This window comes from Terrapene carolina, unplaced genomic scaffold, assembly GCF_002925995.2.
Source record: "Terrapene carolina triunguis isolate 2854851 unplaced genomic scaffold, T_m_triunguis-2.0 Scaffold35098, whole genome shotgun sequence".
Taxonomy (NCBI): Eukaryota; Metazoa; Chordata; order Testudines; family Emydidae; genus Terrapene; species Terrapene triunguis.
The window spans coordinates 15,720,601-15,738,312 of NW_020699449.1; the positions used below are offsets into that span (position 1 = coordinate 15,720,601).

A 17,712-nucleotide genomic window follows, 5' to 3' on the forward strand; every position below is an offset into this window, starting at 1 on the left:
ACACACTGAGAGCAGGGGCTGAGTCCCCTCCCCCTATCCTGTGTGGGGGGGGGGGGCATTCTCTTTACCCCCCCCCCACACTGAGAGCCGGGGCCAAGTCCTCCGCGTGTTGGGGGGGTGTGGGGGGGGGTGTCATTCGCTTTATAACCCCCCAGCAGGGGCTGGGACCCCTCCCTCCGCCGTGTATGGGGGTCTCTCCCCGCCCCCGCCCGGGGCTGTGACGTGACGCGCCGTGGCAGGGGAGGGGCTATCTCCCGGCGGGGGACAGGCCCTGCCCCCGGCTGCGATGGCGCCAGAGCCCCGCAGCGCGGGCGGGAACGAGCCCGGACACTCTCCGCCCGCCCGCCCGCCCGCGCTCGCGCCTCGCCTCGCCTCGCCTCACCTCCGCTCCGACCCCGCTCCCGGCGCCCGGCTCGGCCGCGATAGATGCGCTCGGCACGTTCCGGCCGCGAGCCGCGCGTCATCGACCCGCCGGGCTTGCGGGGGGGGGGGGGGGGGGAGACGGCTCGTCAGAGAGCCCCTCCCCTCACAGCCCCCAGCATGGGGGAGCTTAGTCCCGCCCACAAGCCCTGGGCGCGCGGCCTTTCCCCTCACAGCCCCTAGCATGGGGGAGCTTAGCCCCGCCCACAAGCCCTGGGCGCGCGGCCTTTCCCCTCACAGCCCCCAGCATGGGGGAGGGGCACCCTTCATAGCTCCTCCCCCCCCTCCAGCCTCACACATGCTGGGAGGGGTAGGGACACTTCTCACAGGGCCCCCACCTTCACCCACTTCCCTCTCACAGGGGGAGCACAGCCCCCCCTCCACACACAAGCTAGCTCTTCCCCCCCATGTCTCTGGCTGGGGAGGGGCAGGCAGTGATCCCCCCCCCCCCCATGCCCTCGCTGAAGCCCTGGGGCCCAGCTGCCCAGGCCCTGCCCTCTGGACGGGACCCTGGCAGGGCGGGCAGCCCTCGCCCCGCTGTTCCTCCGAGAGCCCCAACCCCAGGCGTCCTGTGTTCACAGGGGAATCCTGGCCCCCAGTTTAAAAAGGAGCTTCTAGCCTTCGCCGCTGTGGACAGAAGCTTGAAAAAGTGGCTCCCAGGGGGAGGCTGTGAGGCCAGAGGCCAGAAAGAGCCCAAGCTGTCCTGAGTTTAAAATCACAGGGTTCTCAGGATTTTTGAACCCTTGGTGCCCACAAGGTTGCTGTGAGTGGGTCCATCTGCACTGATGTCATAGGAGGCCCCCATTGCAATACGCTCCCTGTCACCCAGGACGTGGCCGTTCTCTTGTGGCGTGCAGATAGGACCCTCAGTCACCAAGCCAAGGCCTGGGGATGGCCCATGCACACATGTCACTACAGTCCCTTCTCCACTGCCTGGTGGAAATGAGCTTGTACCACATTGCAGCACAACCTGGCCCCAATCCTGCAATTAGATCCACAGGGCTGGGCCCAGGGCCATCCCTAGCCATTTGGATGCCCTAAGCAGCCCCAGGCCTCCCCCCCACCAGAGTCTGGGAGGCAGGAGCTGTGGGGGGGCACTTTTGGAGGCCCCACAGGCCCAGAGTGGCCCGGGGGATTAGCGGGGGGCTGGGAGCAGCCTGCTCTGCTTCCCTCGCCCCAGCCGTGTCACTCGGGGGAGGGGTCTTGGGGGAAGGTATCCCGCCCCGCATTCACCGGCAGCGGCGGGAAGCGGAGCAGCCCAGCCCCAGCCCGCTCTATTCTGCCAGCTCCCAGCCACGGCACTCCACTTCCCACCGCCAGTGAGTCCAGGGGGAACCTTTCCCTAACCCCCACCCCCAGCGACACGGCTGGGGCCGGGGCAAGGGAAGCGGAGCAGGCTGGGGCCACGTTGCTCTGCTTCCCGTGCCGGTGTGGGGGAGCGATCCTTTCCCCAATCTCCCCGCACTCACCAGCGGCGGGAAGCGGAGCAACGCAGCTGGGAGCTGGCAGAGTGGAGCAGGTTGGGGCCGGGTTGCTCCACTTCCCGCTGCTGCCGGTGAGTGCGGGGTCACTTGGGGAAGAGGTGGAATGGGGGCGGAGCAGGGGGGGAGGGTAAGAGGTGGGGCCCCACAACCCCCATAGGGATGGCCTTGCTTCTTGCAGTGGGAGCAGCCTGTGGGGAGGCCGGCCGGGTGATAGGGCTGGTCACCGGGCCTGGTGCTGCTGCGTATGCAGCACACAGCTGCCTAGGGCACCATGAAATTTGGGGCAGTTTGGTGTCCAAAATTTCATGGTGCCCTACGCAGCTGCATATGCCTAAGGACGGCCCTGGCTGGGCCCTTTGGAAGGGTCTGCTTGAGTGGATTAAATTGCAGGATAAGGATCCTAAATTGTACCAATGCTTGTAATAATAGTGTACATATGTTTCTTAGTATCAGAAGCATCTATAGTAGAACCTCAGAGTTATGAACACCAGAGTTATGAACTGACCGGTCAACCACACACCTCGTTTGGAAACAGAAGTATGCAAGCAGGCGGCAGCAGAGACCCAAAAGAAACAAAAACAAAAACACACCAAATACAGTACAGTATTGTGTTAAACATAAACTACTAAAAAAAGGAAAGCTTAAAAAAAGATTTGACAAGCTAAAGGAACTGTTTCTGTGCTTGTTTCATTTAAATTAAGATGGCTAAAAGCAGCGTTTTTCTTTTGCATATTACAGTTTCAAAGCTGTATTAAGTCAATGTTCAGTTGTAAACGTTTGAAAGAACAACCATAACGTTTTGTTCAGAGTTATGAACATTTCAGAGTTATGAACAGCCTCCATTCCGGAGGTGTCCGTAACTCTGAGGTGTTACTGTATCTCTCTACCTCTGTGATGTAGGATAACAGAAACTGCATTAATTTAAAGATCTCCATGGAAGTAGGAGCTGGAGGGCTGTTCATAATAATTATGAATACCTTGTACTAGATTCACATTGCTAGTAAGCCTGCAAAATGTACAGAATGAATAATGCCCCAGATAGTTGTCAGTTTACAAGTTGGATAACTAGCTGGTAGAATACAGCTCGATACACACGGGGACATACTCAGCATAGCAAGAATGCTTCATGGAAACTGCTTGGACTTTAAGGGTATGTCTACACTGCAATAAAAGACCTGTGGCACGGCCATGGCTGGCCCCAGTCAGCTGACTGGGTCTCGGGCTGCGGCACGAAAAAATTGCAGCGCAGATGCTCTAGCCCAGGGGTGGGCAAACTTTTTGGCCCAAGGGCCACACTGGGGTGGGGAAATTGCTTGCTGGGCCATGAATGTAGGGCTGGGGCAGGGGGTTGGGGTGCAGGAGGGAGTGCAGTGTGTAGGAAGGGGCTCAGGGCAAGGGGTTGGGGCACAGGAGGGGTGTGGGATGTACGAGGGGGCTCAGGGCAGAGGGCTCCGCGCGCCTGTGGGTAACTCCCCCAAAGCTCCCATTGGCCACAGTTCCCCGTTCCCAGCCAATGGGAGCTTCGGGGGAGGAACCCACAGGAGCAGTGCACAGAGATCTCTGCCTCCCCTCTCCCAGGGGCCGCAGGGACGTGGTGCCGGCCGCTTCCCGGAGCAGCACAGGGCCCACGGCACCACAGGGGTGGCAAATCCGCAGGCCGGATCCAAAACCCTGAGGGGCCGGATCTGGCCCGCGGGCTGTAGTTTGCCCACCCCTGCTCTAGCCCAAGCCTGAATGTCCACTTGGGTTGCCAACTTTCTACTTGCACAAAACTGAAAACCCTTGCTCCGCTCTCCTCTGAGGCCCTGCCCAGGCCAGGCCCCGCCCCTTCTGAGGTCCTGCCCCTGCTCACTCCATCCCCCCTCCCTCTGTCACTCGCTCTCCCCACCCTCACTCACTCGCTCATTTTCACCGGGCTGGCTCAGGGGGCTAGAAGGGGTGAGGGCTGGGAGTACGAGCTCCGGGATGGGGACAGAAATGAGGGGTTCAGGGTGCGGGAGGGGGCTCTGGGCTGAGGCAGGGGGTTGTGGTAAGGGGTTGGCGTGCGGGGGCTCTGGCTGGGGGTGCAGGCTCTGATGTGGGGCTGGGGATGAGGAATTTGGGGCACAGGAGGGGGCTCAGGGCTGGGGCTGAGGGGTTTGGAGTGCGGGAGGGGGCTCTGGGCTGGGGCAGGGAGTTAGGGTGCGGGGGGGGTGAGGCTCCAGTTGGGGGTGCAGGCTCTGGGGTGGGGCTGGGGATGAGGGGTTTGGGGTGCAGGGGGTGCTCCGGGCTGGGATCGAGGGGTTTTGAGGGTAGAAGGGGAATCAGGGGTGGGGCTGAGGGATGAGGGTTTCGGGGTGCAGGAGGGTGCTCCGGGCAGGGGATCGAAGGGTTTGGAGGGTGGGAGGGGCAGCGTGTGGAGCCTCCTGGCTGCCCCTCCGCATAGAAGCTGGAGGGGGACATGCCAGCTGCTTCCCGGGAGCCGCATGGTGCGGAGGCTAGCAGGGAGCCTGCCAGTCCTGTTGCGCAGCACAGCCAACCGGACAGTCAACGGCCCGGTCAGTGGTGCGGACTGGAGCCGTCAGGATCCCTTTTCGATCAGGTGTTCCAGTAGAAAACCGGACACCTGGTCACCCCAATGTCCACACTGCAATTTTTAGCCCTGCAGCCCAAGCTCCTTGAGCCCAAGTCAATTGATCCAGGCTCAGCTTTGGGGCCACAGGTTTTTTATTGCACTGTAGACATACCCTAAGAGTTTCTTGGAGGAGAAGAGGGAGGCTGTTTGACAAATAAACTGGGAGGCTGCCCTAAACATAAGGCACCGCATGAAAGAAGGTCCCAGAATTAGGAGTGGGTGAAGGAGCTATAGTCACTCTGGAGAGAAGCTTGAGCTGAGCATCTTTTGATTAAGGCACTGGACTGGAACTCAAGAAATCTGGGTTCAATTTCTAGTTCTGCCACAAACTTCTGTGTAATTTTGGGCACCAATTTAGGAAAACACTTAAGCACATGTTTAAATGTGATTGACTTAAAAGGGACTTAACTGCTGTGAAAGTAGAATAAATTATATTGTAAAAATAGAATGGATTAAAGAAATGCTGTATGTTCCTTTAAGCAGGAATAAGGAATGAAATAATTAGTTGTCAGGAAGAGAAACATTAAGGTATGAAACAACGGGTCCACTTAGCTAATGGTGGGACATTAACAGGAGATCGGTAATAGTTAGTAAGGAAATAAGATATGTATATCTAGCCCCAAGTAAACTTATCAGTTCTGCTTCCTTTTGTTATCTTGTTAAGTTCGCGCCCTTTTATCTGTATAAATAAGATAGTTTGAGTCTTGCATGGTGCTCACATTATCTGGGTGTATTAGCAGAGCGCTTTGCTAATAAACAGAGTGGTCTGACAAATTGTGAGTCCTGAATCTGACTTTGACACTGCCCAATCAAGAAAACTGCAGAATCAGGTGGTTAATCTCGCTGTGCCTCAATTACTCATTTGTAAACTGGAGATAATACTTCCTGCCGTGGTCTTGTCTTCTTGAGTTATAAACTAGTTGGGGCAGGGACTGTCTCTTCTGTGTTTGTAGAGTTCCTAGCAAAATGGGGTCTTGGTTTGAGTATTTAGGCAGGAACTGTAATTAAAACAATGATAAGCGATGTCCTGCAAAATTCTGCTTTGGGGACAACCCCCATGAAAATCTTTCTGCTGCTGTGTTGCATGTATAAAGAATGTGTGGTAGGCTAGGATTAGTATTTATGATTATGAATCTTCCTTTGATGGATCACGTATTGGCCTTTACTAAAGGCTGGCTACTGCACTTGATAGGTGAGCCGAGAGTCTGCTTTGCTGTGGCAAATTATCTGGTCCTAACCAAATATCAATCCTGTCTAGCATGTGGGCATCAGGTACTTGCATTCTGGGGTATTTTCTCAAGTGAAATTGCAGTGATGAACACACATCAATATAGCAAGTGGGGAGGCTCTGTGCCCCTCCACTTTTGTCTCTTTCCATCACAAGCATATTAGCACTAATTTCTGCGCCTGCTGCTTGATGTGTCTAGAAAAGGGTAGATGCATGTGTAAAGGGAGAGCATGTGGACCGGCGCATTCTTATCTTTTCTTTGAGGGAAAGAGCATACCCTTTCTCAAAAAACCAACAACAACAAGGAGTTCTTGTGGCACCTTAGAGACTAACAAATTTATTTGGGCATAAGCCTTTGTGGGCTATAACCCACTTCATCAGCTGCATGGAGTGGAAGATACAGTAGGCAGGTATAAATATACAGCACATGAAAAGATGTGAGTTGCCTTACCGAGGGCGGGGGGGGGGGGGGGGTCAGTGCTAACGAGGCCAATTCAATCATGGTAGATGTGGCCCATGTTGACAAGAAGGTGTGAGTATCAACAGAGGGGAAATTATTTTTTGTAGTGACTAACACGGCTCCCCTCTGAAACCTACCCTTTCTCAGGTGCACTTTTTAGCAGTTGTGAACATAAAGGCTTTAACGGGACAAATATTAAGTGTTTATTTAGTTACAATCTTTATTTACTTGAAGGGGAGTTTTGCCTGAGTCAGTCTTGAATAATGACTGCAGGGTTTGTCTTCAGAAAGATTCCAGTGTCTCACTTCACTGAGTTTTGTGGAAAGCAAAAGAATGTTGTATGACATACAGTAAGTCCCCAAAATGGGTTGTGCTGCAACAGTGAGTCATGGCCTCTCAAAGCGCCAGTGACTTATACATAATTGCATTATGCCCTCTTCTCAGATTACCATTACAACCATGAGATTGTAACTTGAAATGCTGATCGGAGGTAGAAGCAGCAGCCGGGAGGGACCCTGGACTGAATTCCTGGCAGACTTAAGCTGTTTTCATAATTTTCTGCACATCAGTGAATACTTATGTATATTGTGCACATTATTTAAAACTCTATGCGTGTTTAAAAATGTCACTATAGATTAGTGCACTGTGTCCTTTGCACATTTCTTAGGTCCCTGATATGATTTCTTTAATAGTATGTGAAAATGCATTCACTGGAATGAAAAGTCTGAATGATCTTTCAGAGTTAATTAGCCTTTTTTTTAAAGATATATTTTGAACGTTTCTCATGGCTGCACAAGAAATGCAAATTTGGATTGAAAGTGTGTTGGGGATTAATGATCCTTTATGCACAGAGCCCTGCGTGGATATAACATTTGTATCTGCCTCCGAGCCGCACGCCGCAAAAACGGTCCGTGGATATCTGCGGACTTGCAGGGCTTTATTTATGCAGAATCCTTAGCCTTTTAATTGACTGTCTACAGAGGTATTATACGATAATGATGTTTCCAGCAGCCCACAGTTCAATCTATACTAAAACAGAAAGAAGAAAGAATCTTATAAGGATGAACACTTGCCCTCTTGCTTTGCCGCTCTCCCCCTCCCCCCCCCCATCAGGTATGTGGACCAAGGCATCCTCTCCTACTTCAAAGTCTGAGGGAGCTCTCGCCACATCTCTGCAGCATTTGAGAGCAGGCCCCTGCTGACCCTGCTATTACCACTGAAGATTAGGCAGTGACAGAGGCAACACTCTCTACCCTGCCTTGGTCACTCCAAATCTGTAATGATCTCTGTGAAGATGGACCCCTGTGCCCATGCAGAGCCCAACTGACTGCAGTGGGGCCATCACAGGGCTCCCTGACAGATTGAGGCCTCAGGGATGACATAGGACAGTTGGACTTTTCCTCCCCCTCTTGTACCTATGCAAAGCTGTAGTAACTCTTGCAGCCCCAGTGTGAGGTTGTGGGAAGAGGGACAGATTCTGGACAAGGAATAGGAGAGTGCAGGAGGTGGGGACCTTATTTACAAAACATTTCTCTCCAGTTCTTGATTTGCATCCCCCAGTCGCTCAGAGGGGTTTTGGTATTACAAAGTAGGCAATCCTCTGTTTAATTTACTGCAGGTCCAGTATCCATGACCTGTAGTGCAGCGGAAAGTATATGAGAGAAAGAATCAAGAGGTTTACCAAGGTAGTCTGAAAATAATACAATCGGCACGTGGCAGAGCCAACACAACTACAGTATTTTTGCATCATTCAATAAGTTTAACATCCTAAAACACTGTCATGTTACTGATAAAAGGCACTGGAGGGTGCTCCTGTCATCTAATGCTAGCTTTCCTAGCCACAATTTTTTTCTCAGTGAATACACACACTCTCTCTCTCTCTCTGACCTGGTTAATACAAGCCATAGCAGAAAATGACATGACAAGTATCGTAACGAACCTGCTTGTATCATAATCTGTGGAACTGGGGTCAAGAGGGCCAGTGTTTCCTGGAGGGACTGTTATTGACAGGACACCAGTGGAACAGGGAACCTGGGGAATTAGGCTGGCAGCAACTCAGCCACATGGACAGGACAGTCCACAGGTGGACAGCCACCTGTCCAGGTTGTCCTGGGATCATCCTGTTTGAGGTAGCCGTCCTGGGACTTCTGAATGGGTGCTCAGTGCACATGGCCAGCTGTCCCAGCTCAGATGTCCTATTGGTTTGTATCTCAGGGCAGGTCTACTACACTACCCGCCTGAATCGGCGGGTAGAAATCGACCTCTCGGGGATCGATTTATCGCGTCCCGTCAGGACGCGACAATCGATCCCCGAATCGACGCTCTTACTCCACCAGCGAAGATGGGAGTAAGAGCCGTCGACAGGAAGCCGCGGAGGTCGATTTTGCCGCTGTCCTCACAGCGGGGTAAGTCGGCTGCGATACGTCGAATTCAGCTACGCTATTCGCGTAGCTGAATTTGCGTATCTTAAATCGACCCCCGCCTGTAGTGAAGACGTAGCCTCAGAGGTGGCAAATCGCATCACAGGGCATAATAAAGTTACACTTGTTCTACTTAACCTACATTCAGCTACCTCTTTGTGAATGAAACACGGTTGGCTCCTTACTGGGTACTGCACTAACCCCCCCAGGCATCATCCAGTTAGCAGAGGGCTCCATAATTGCTCCAGTCTGGGAAAGGGAAGTTAGGGGGATTTGGCACCAGAGGGAGCGGGAGCAGCAGTGACAAAGCCAGGCAGTTTAGGAGCTGGGACCGAAGGGCTGAGAACCAACCTGGGATGCAGCCCTTTGCTGGCAAGGGGGCCCCTGGTAGCTGCAGCTGGTGGATAACCTAGTAGCCTACAAATAGAGAGCTGTGTGAATGGGCCCGAATGAGGCTACCGATGTGGGATAAAAGGACTGGATTCTGTCCAGGGGAGCTGCAGGTTGATGCATGATTGCCTCCAAGGCAAGGGGTGGCCTGGATTGAGCATCCCTCGCACGGGGCTTGCAGACCCCCACCTTCATCCGACTGGACTGGAGTGCTCTTAGGGGCTGGGCTGGGGCCTGTTATGGGTTGTATCATTTGTTGTTCGTAACCCAAAGCAGTGGTGCCTGGGGAAGTTGCAGTATTTATTTCCAGCAGCCCTAGAAAAGCCTCCTTTGTTAAACATTGGCTTCTGGGAAGTGAGTATGGGCACCCACTGAGGGCCAGAGTCTGAAAGGCCTAGCGGTTGGAGTACCTACAATGGCAGGTGCTTCATAGGGTTGCCGTCCCTCTAGGATTGTCATGGAATCTCCAGGAATTAAAGATTAATATGTAACTAAAGATTATGTCCTGTGATGAAACCTTCAGGAATACGTCCCAAAAAAATAGACAACTCTCGTGCCTCAGAGCGCATGGTGAACTCAGCATGCTACCAGACATCTAGGGGGGTACCACAACTGACTTGCAATAAGGTCAGTTACAGTATTATCAGTAATAATTAATGGCTATGGAGACCATTGTACTAGCCAAATACAATATTATAAAAGTGATTTGAACATATATTTCATTTACGCTATGGGGCGCTGAGAGTTTTGCCTGAGTAAAGAGCATAGGACTAGCCAGTTGTCAGCATGTACTGCATCTAAGATGGAGCTACTTCACGTTCCTTTGTATAACTAACTCTTCATTTGCATTAAGTGTATTTATACTGAAACTGAGAACTAACTAACTACTGGGATGTGAAAATTCAGGCCAAGATTTTTAAAAGCAACCAGCAATGTTTGGCTGCCTCATTTATGCTGTGCCCAACTTAAATCACCTGAACTTTAAAGGACAGCTGCTCAGCACTGTCTAAGAATCAGGCCCCTGCAAGGTATCTAAAGTTGGGCGGCCAAATCACTAGTCACTTTTGAAAGTCTTGTCCCTCGGGTACAGTCACTGTGAATTACCGCTGTAATGAATGTACTCTGTGTGAATTTACTATAACGTACCAAGCAACAAGTACTACTTGTTATAAACACAAAAGAAAAATATTAGAGCAAGCACATGCAATGGGGGGTGGGGAGGGAAGTGATCTCTTGTAATACATTTTTCGGTTTCTTTCCTAGTTAAAACTGCCAGGTAAACATTGAGCAATTGTTTATGACAAAGGAACTATCCATATCCGAACAGAGCAATGGTCTGTCACATCCAGTATTCCCTCTCTGGTAGTAGATTATACGTGATGCTTCAGAGGAAAGGGAAGGGAAGGATAATGCAAGTCCATTTGTGCCTTACTTCACCACGTAGAAAGGAGATGTTGGGGGTTATTCCTTTTTACCGTCAGTGTAGAATCGATCCTGTAACTCCTTGCACAGGGTTGTATTCCAGTACAAGGAAGGCATGGGCACAAGTGAAGTTAAGCACTAGGCGTATTCAGTGCCAACAGGAGGAAAGTATAGACTAGCGCTGTGGGAATAAGATTTTTTGGTTCAGGACAACCCAAAATGTTTCCTTTGATCAAAAATTTTGAAAATTAAAAAAATATATTAATAGGGAATCGTGTTTCAATTTTGAGCATTGATGTATTTTTAATTTTTTAAAATAAAATCAAAAGAAATTTCAAAATGAAAAGTTGCTTCCAACGGAAAAATTCAAGTGTTTTGTTTTAGTAATGTTGAAACAAAAACATTGATTTCCCCCCTCCCCAAGATATTATCATTTTTTAAACCAAAACAATATGCCAAAATCATCATGAATTCACAAAACATTTTAGTCAACCTGAACCTGCATTTTCCACTGAAAAAAGTTTTGTTCAGATCTAGTCTTGAGCCCTTTGTGTGCGCCTTCCCTTACTCACAAGAGCATAAACAGTAGTGAAAGTCTCAGGATGTATCAAAGTCCCAGATAGAAGGGAGAGTCTGGATTCAAACATTAACTCACAAATCACACCAGTTCCTTTAGAATCTGGCCATGATGTTTTTTTTAAAATCAGATGTTTTTGGAATTTTATTAAAATAGTGTGTGTTAGTGTTTGATAAATCAAATATAATTTTTAAATTGAGTCAAGCATCAAAAATTTCAGAAGTATAATCCAAGGAAGCCAGGTGCGTTTACTGACTCTGTAGAGTGCCATCTTGATTCGGACATAAAGAAAAAGCAACCCCCATTGTGGGGGTTAACATGGGTGGAAGAGTGAGATAGAGACCTGATCCAAAGTCCATTGAAGCTAACAGGCTCCCATTGCGCTGTGGATCAGGCCCATAATCACAGAAGTGTAGGACTAGAAGGGACCTCAATAGGTCATCTAGTCCAGTCCCCTGCACTCAAGGCATGTAGCTCTGAACCCTTGGCTCATTTGGTTACAAATTAAGATGGATTTGATGGTCTTATCTTGTCCTGTCCTCATTTGTGCACGTCAAAAACCCACCTGGACAGAACTGGCAATCTGCTCAAGAGGTGTTGTAGAGCCGCACTGCCAGTGTGTTGCACTTATTGAGGTGAATTAGCACTGCTCTGTAGGGTGACCAGACAACAAGTGTGAAAAATCGGGACGGGGGTGTGGGTTAATAGGAGCCTATATAAGAAAAAGACCCAAATATCGGGACTGTCCCTATAAAATCGGGACATCTGGTCACCCTACTGCCCTGTGAGGAAGGATGTACAGCACCTGCCTGCACTCTGCCTGACCCACACCAATATTCTTAGAGCCTCAATTTTCATTAGCTTCAATAAACTTGGTAAACATAGGAGTCAAAATCCACAACCCTGGCTCAGTCCTGAATGGTACAGCTAACGTAAGCCTGGCTAACAAACCAGGGTATACTCCTACAAGAACATCACCCTGCAGTTGACTTAGCAAAACTTCCTGCTTGCTTCATTGTTTAAACTATGATTTGCACAGCATAGAAAATAAACATAAGCAAAATAAATCTTTAGTTGCAGCCACACAGGAAGGAATGGAGCTACTTGTCCTTACTCAAAGCATATATGCAGTGGACAAAAGCCAAATAAGAGCTCTATGCTAATACAACTCAATTCTGAGAAACTGACATGATTACAACCTAAAACATTGCCCAAAATCCATAATGTAGCCTGGACTCTGGCACTAAGATTGCCCCCCTGCAAAAATACCCAACAAGACCTTGTCCATGCAGTAGGGGTGGGATAATCATCTTTACCAAATTCCAAATATCAGACCTCAGTATCTATCAGCGAAGAGAATTATTATTGGTATTCTGGCAGTTTAGGATGTCATTCTTATTCAACAAAGCACTTAAGCATATGCTTACATCCATCTCTATTCAGCAAAGCATTAAAATTAAGCATGTTGCTTTGCTGAACAGAGATAGATGTAAGCATATACTTGTGTATTTTCCTGAATCGGGGCTTCTAGTAGCACCCAGAGGCCCTAACTGGGTTCATAGCCCCATTGTGCTAGGGGCTGTACACAGAGAGAGATAGTCTACGCCCTCAAAAGATTACAGTCTAAATACACAAGACAGACAAAAGGTGGAGGGAAGAGATGACGTGAAGTGATTTGCCCCAGGTCACCTGGCAGAAGAGCTGGGAATAGAACTCTTAAGTTCCAGTATAGCATGCTATCTACGTCATCTCTCTAAGCAAATTAATCTGGTTACGGCAATGGAGCGGGTGGGAACATGCGTGCTAAGGTGAGGGACGGGGGTAGGTGGAAGATGAGTGCTAGGAGTTGGGGTGCAGGAAGCAGGCTGGGCAGGTGAGGGGATTGTGGGCGGAACTGGACCATACTTCATATTGGCTTTCACCTCATGGCAGTGGCCATCATCAAGCCTTGTTTTTTCAGATGACTTTTGTGTGAATATGGACCTGAGCGAATTGCTGGGTTTGTGTACAGATCAAATCCAAGCAGGGGATTTGTCCCAGCTCTGTTTTCTGAGCTCAGCAGTAGGGTTTGACATTACTCTTGTAAACAGGTGATTAATTCCACTTCTTGCTGAACTGGTTGTCTCTTGCAGGAGTGCTTCAGCCGATACTGAACAGGTTGGAATCTAGTCAGGTTTTTTTTAAAAAGTGGGTTACAGGGCGTTGCTGTATGTAAGGGTCTGTCACACAACAGGGGAAACTGACAGCGCAGGAAAATCAGTGAAACTAATGGTACAGAGTGCTGTCAAATGTGGAAAGAGAACTGAAAAACAGAAATATTTTTCTTTCAGTTGCTGTCATCTTGAACACTACACTACATCATACACACTGCCTCTCAAAATGAACGACATTATATGTTTAAAGTGCTTTGCTGCCCACCCTGAAGTCTAACACGAGGGTCCTTGGTCTTGGGTTACCACCACAGCATGTCAAAAATGGAGAAAGAAGTGTGATTATTTTTTTAAAAGCATCAAGACTGCAGTCAATGCGCCTAATCTTCCATCCATTGGTGCCACTGATTTCAGATGGAGCAGGATGTATGGAATTTCTGCCCCAGATTCTATGGGAACTTGGGGAAATGCTGCAGGACTTTTAAAAAACAAATTAACTCAAAAACATATTAAAAACACTACCATATGCTTTATAAAGAGCTATTTGTCTCCTAAGACCTTGATCTGGCAAAAACTTAAGCACATGAGTAGCTTTATGGATGTGATAGTTCCACTGAGTTCAAAGTTATTCTCTCACATAAGAGGAACACTAAAAAGAAAACGTTATTTCCAATGTGAATTAATAAGAAGCAGTTCAATTTCACTGCTTTTGTTCTGTGCTTGTACAGCACCCGCATAACGTCCGTGATTGCAGCTCTTGATCTGTGCCTAATAAATAATATCCTTTTTGTTGTATCCCATTCCCTACCCTTTATCTATTTGGACCCCAATCCAGCAAACCACTTAAGCATGTGCGTACTCCCATTGAAGTTCAGTTTTTACAAATAGAAGGTCATGAACCTTTTTTTCAAAAATTAAATCTCATTTTATGTTGAAAACAATAGGAACGCTACAGGCCATCACAGACCTTAAATCCACATTAGAGCTTTTTTCTGTGGAATTGTACTTATCTTCTCTGGTGCTAGTGACCTTGGTGTTATCTTTTGAGCATGCTGCCAGCGCCAGCCATGCAGGAATCTAGGTCCAGCTGCAGCATAAAGCATGAAGCAATAGTAATACATTTCTCAATATCAACAAAACAACAGAGGCTGGTGATGCTTCTAGCGGGAAATACTCTATGTTAAATAAAGTATGCTCTGAGGACTGAGGGGCTGGGGCTCTGAACTGCCAGGCCCCTAGGGGCCGGGCTCAGCCCTGGCACAGATTAAGCCCTGTATGACAGATACCCTGCTGAAGCCCTTTGCATCAAAGCCAGTATCAAGTTAAACAGGCTTTTCTGTTTGTTTTTTAAAGGAAGATTGGTTTTTGTTTAGATCTTAAATAGAATTTAAGGTATTTAGCAGACACGCCCCCACCTGACTTACTACATGTCCTAAGATAAGCCCTGATCCTCCAGTGGGCTAGTGTTAATATAGTGGAAATCCACAGCTGTACAGGCTCTGATGTGGGAGCCTGGGCCATAGACACATGGTTTGTTTATGTCAGAACACATGTCATACGGGGCATTTGTTTCTCATGGAAGGTTGGGAGTTCCTGGGCCTCCTCCCTACCCTAGTCCTAAAATGCTAAGTATTTTTGTTGTCCTGCTTGCAGGGCCGGCTCTAGGATTTTTGCCGCCCAAAGCAAAAACAATTTTGGCCGCCCCCCCTCCCGTTTTTTAATTACCCCACCCCCGGGCCCTCCTCAACTCCGCCCCTTCCCCAAATCCCCAGCCCTGCCTCCTCCCCCCAGGCTCTCAAGTCTGAGAGGGAGGGGGAGCAGCGGCGTGCGAAACGGCTGTTTCGCGCACCGCGGCCGCTCGGGATCTCCCCTCCCTCCCAGGCAGCAGCAGCGGAGGTGAGCTAGGGCGGCCGCGGCACATTTTTAGGGGCGGCATTCTGGCGCTGGCCATGCCGCCCCTAAAAATGTGCCGCCCCAAGCACCAGCTTGTTTGGCTGGTGTCTAGAGCCGGCCCTGGCTGCTTGCGAATGAAAAGGGATGGATCTAGCTCTCCTGAGGACCTAAATATTGCTCCAAGCACTAGCCAGAGGCTGACGTATAACACCTAAATCAAATTAGCTGTCTTAGCTTAAATTCCCAATGCTATTGCCAGACACTATAGGAGCTGAAAATGCTCTTAATGCAATGGAGCAGAGGCTAGGCTTGAACATTCAGATTCTGGGAGGACAGAGTTGCAGGTGTGGGTGTGAATGTCACTTCCCTGACCTCCCGGCACAGATCCCGAATACTTAGGGTCAGATCCTCAGCTGGTGAAAATCAGTGTAGCTCCACCGATGTCAGGGAAGCTATGCCAGTTTACACCAGCTGAGGATCCGGCCCAGAGGCTCTACATGGGTGGAGGGAATGTCACCCTCAGTACGCTGAGCGTGGGCACAGCAGTGTCTGTTTCAGTAGGACAGTACAGTTCACACGGTGGCACAGAGCAGTATCCGGGTATTACAGCAGCAGAGCCAGCACTAGCACCTCCAACCCAGGGAAGGCACAGCAACGCCTCCTGGGGTCTTGAACAGCCAAAGACTTCTGCCCTCTGCTGTCTGGCTGTTTGCTCCAACTCTCTCCTTCCCCTTCCCCCAGTCTCTTCATCTCAGCTTGACTTCACTCCTGCCTCTCTTACCTTCTTCTCCTCTCCTCTGTCCCCTCACCCCGCTTCCCTTCCCATTTAACTGATCTCCTCCTAACTAACCCCCACCCTCCAAAATTGTGGAATTAATATAGCTTACACTATTTGTCTATCCCTTCCCCACCTGGGCCGTCTGGTTGAATTTGATTGTAAACTTTCCAGGCAGGTACCATCTACTATTGTACAGCACCTGGCACAATGGGGCCCCATTCTGCCTCAGGCACTGCCATAACAAACATAATTACTATTTATTATTATTAACACCATGCTTGGAATCTGAGTCTCCTACACTCCAAGTGCTACCAACAGAGCAGCGTAACTGAAATCTTTTCCACCCAAGGAGTACAGAGGCGGGGGGAATCACTTGATAAAGAAATAAAATGTCAGCTTTAGGAAGTTGCCAGATGTCCCAACGTCTGGCTATAGACTAAAACAGATGGAAATAGATGCTGTATAAAAAGGCTACTACATTGCACATGTACAGTGCCTTTCTTCCAAGGATTTCGATGTGCTTTACAAACCAGTTACCTTGAACCTCACAGCAGCTAATCACTGTCACCATATGACAAATGAAGAAACGGAGGCACAAGAAAGCTAAGTGACTTGTCCAAGGTGACACCTGAAGTCTGATAGGAGCCAGTGACACATGAAGTCTGATAGGAGCCGAGGGGGAGAATCCTGGCCCTATGGAAGTCAATGGGAACCTCATTTAATTCAGCAGGGCTGATATTTCATCCAGCTCTCCCAGCTCTCAGGCCTGTGTTTTAAGCACAGGACCATCCTTCCTCCCCTAATATTTTCACTTCCTAACAACATTTTCGTAAGATGTATCTCCCTGAATGACAGATGACACAACAGCAACACTTGGAATTTTTCGGGCTTGCGACTTTTTGTTGTTGCTGGGTGGAAATGGCTTGTGACAAAAACAGGTGACTTTCACAGGTCTCCTGCTTTCCACAGATTATAATAAAACTCATTAAAAAAAAACCAACCCCCGCAACAACCCGGCACAAATCAGCACAAAGCACAAGGCAGAGCTTCCCCTTTCTGCAGCCTGGGGATTAATTTACTCCAGTGACCTGTGTCAGATTTGCTCAGTTAAGAAAGCAAAGACACCAGGGTCATAAAGCAGCCGCATAACTTAACAAGCAAGCCAAATTCCTGCATTTTTTTTAAAGCGATCTCACTACTTTAGTATATTCCTGGCCACTGCTCCTTTGTTTGGAAATAGATCTGCCTCACATGGCTGAGAAGAGGAAAGTGAGTAAGACAAAGCCCGCTCCATTCGTGTCTTGCCAGGGTGGCTGCAAACGGGGAAAGAAACCCCCCCTCCCCCCAAAAACCTTTATACATGTTCCGCCTCCATTGGAGAAATGCAGATGCCAGCCCTTGATTCCCCGCAATAGCTGAGACAGGCAGGATGCTCCACCGCCCATTCAAGCGAGAGAAGCCACGTTTAAAGCAGATGCTCAGTTATCCTGTGGTCCCCCCGCCCATCCCATCCCCCTTCGCCTCCAGGCTCGCTCTGCTCCTGCGAGCTCTCACTTACATGCGGCCCTCCGACGCCTTGCTGCCTGCGAGGACGCACGTTCGAGCCCATCCTGGCGAGCTTGGCTCGGTGCCCCCGTCCCGACTCAATGAGCAGAGCAGCTGGTTGCTCTCCGCCTTCAGCTGCCACCTGAATTCCATCCTGAACCCGAAGCCCCGCCCCTCTGCCCGCCAGGCTGGGGCTCTGAGTCATTCACAGATTCCTGCTGGATCTTCTTCCCCCTTGCACTTCTGGGGAGGGGGAACAAACAACAGGCTGATTTTACTTTTCCACTGAAATCACTGCAGCCTCTTCAGCTGCCAAGGAGCAACTCATGCC

General features: G+C 49.5%; 1 protein-coding gene across 3 annotated transcripts in view; it reads right to left on the minus strand.

Moving 5' to 3' along the window:
* Positions 1-17,490, minus strand: part of LOC112111179 (bifunctional UDP-N-acetylglucosamine 2-epimerase/N-acetylmannosamine kinase) — a 74,359-nt gene extending 56,869 nt beyond the window's left edge. The window contains exon 1 of one of the 3 annotated variants that reach the window (XM_029914346.1): positions 17,395-17,490. In XM_029914346.1, the coding sequence (XP_029770206.1) occupies positions 17,395-17,445 (51 nt within the window). In that variant the 5' untranslated portion in view covers positions 17,446-17,490. Of the gene's footprint in view, positions 1-382; positions 435-17,188; positions 17,208-17,394 lie in introns of those variants that run through there. The other 2 variants (XM_024206490.3, XM_026646462.2) reach the window with 2 other exon arrangements.
* Positions 17,491-17,712: the final 222 nt, after the last annotated feature.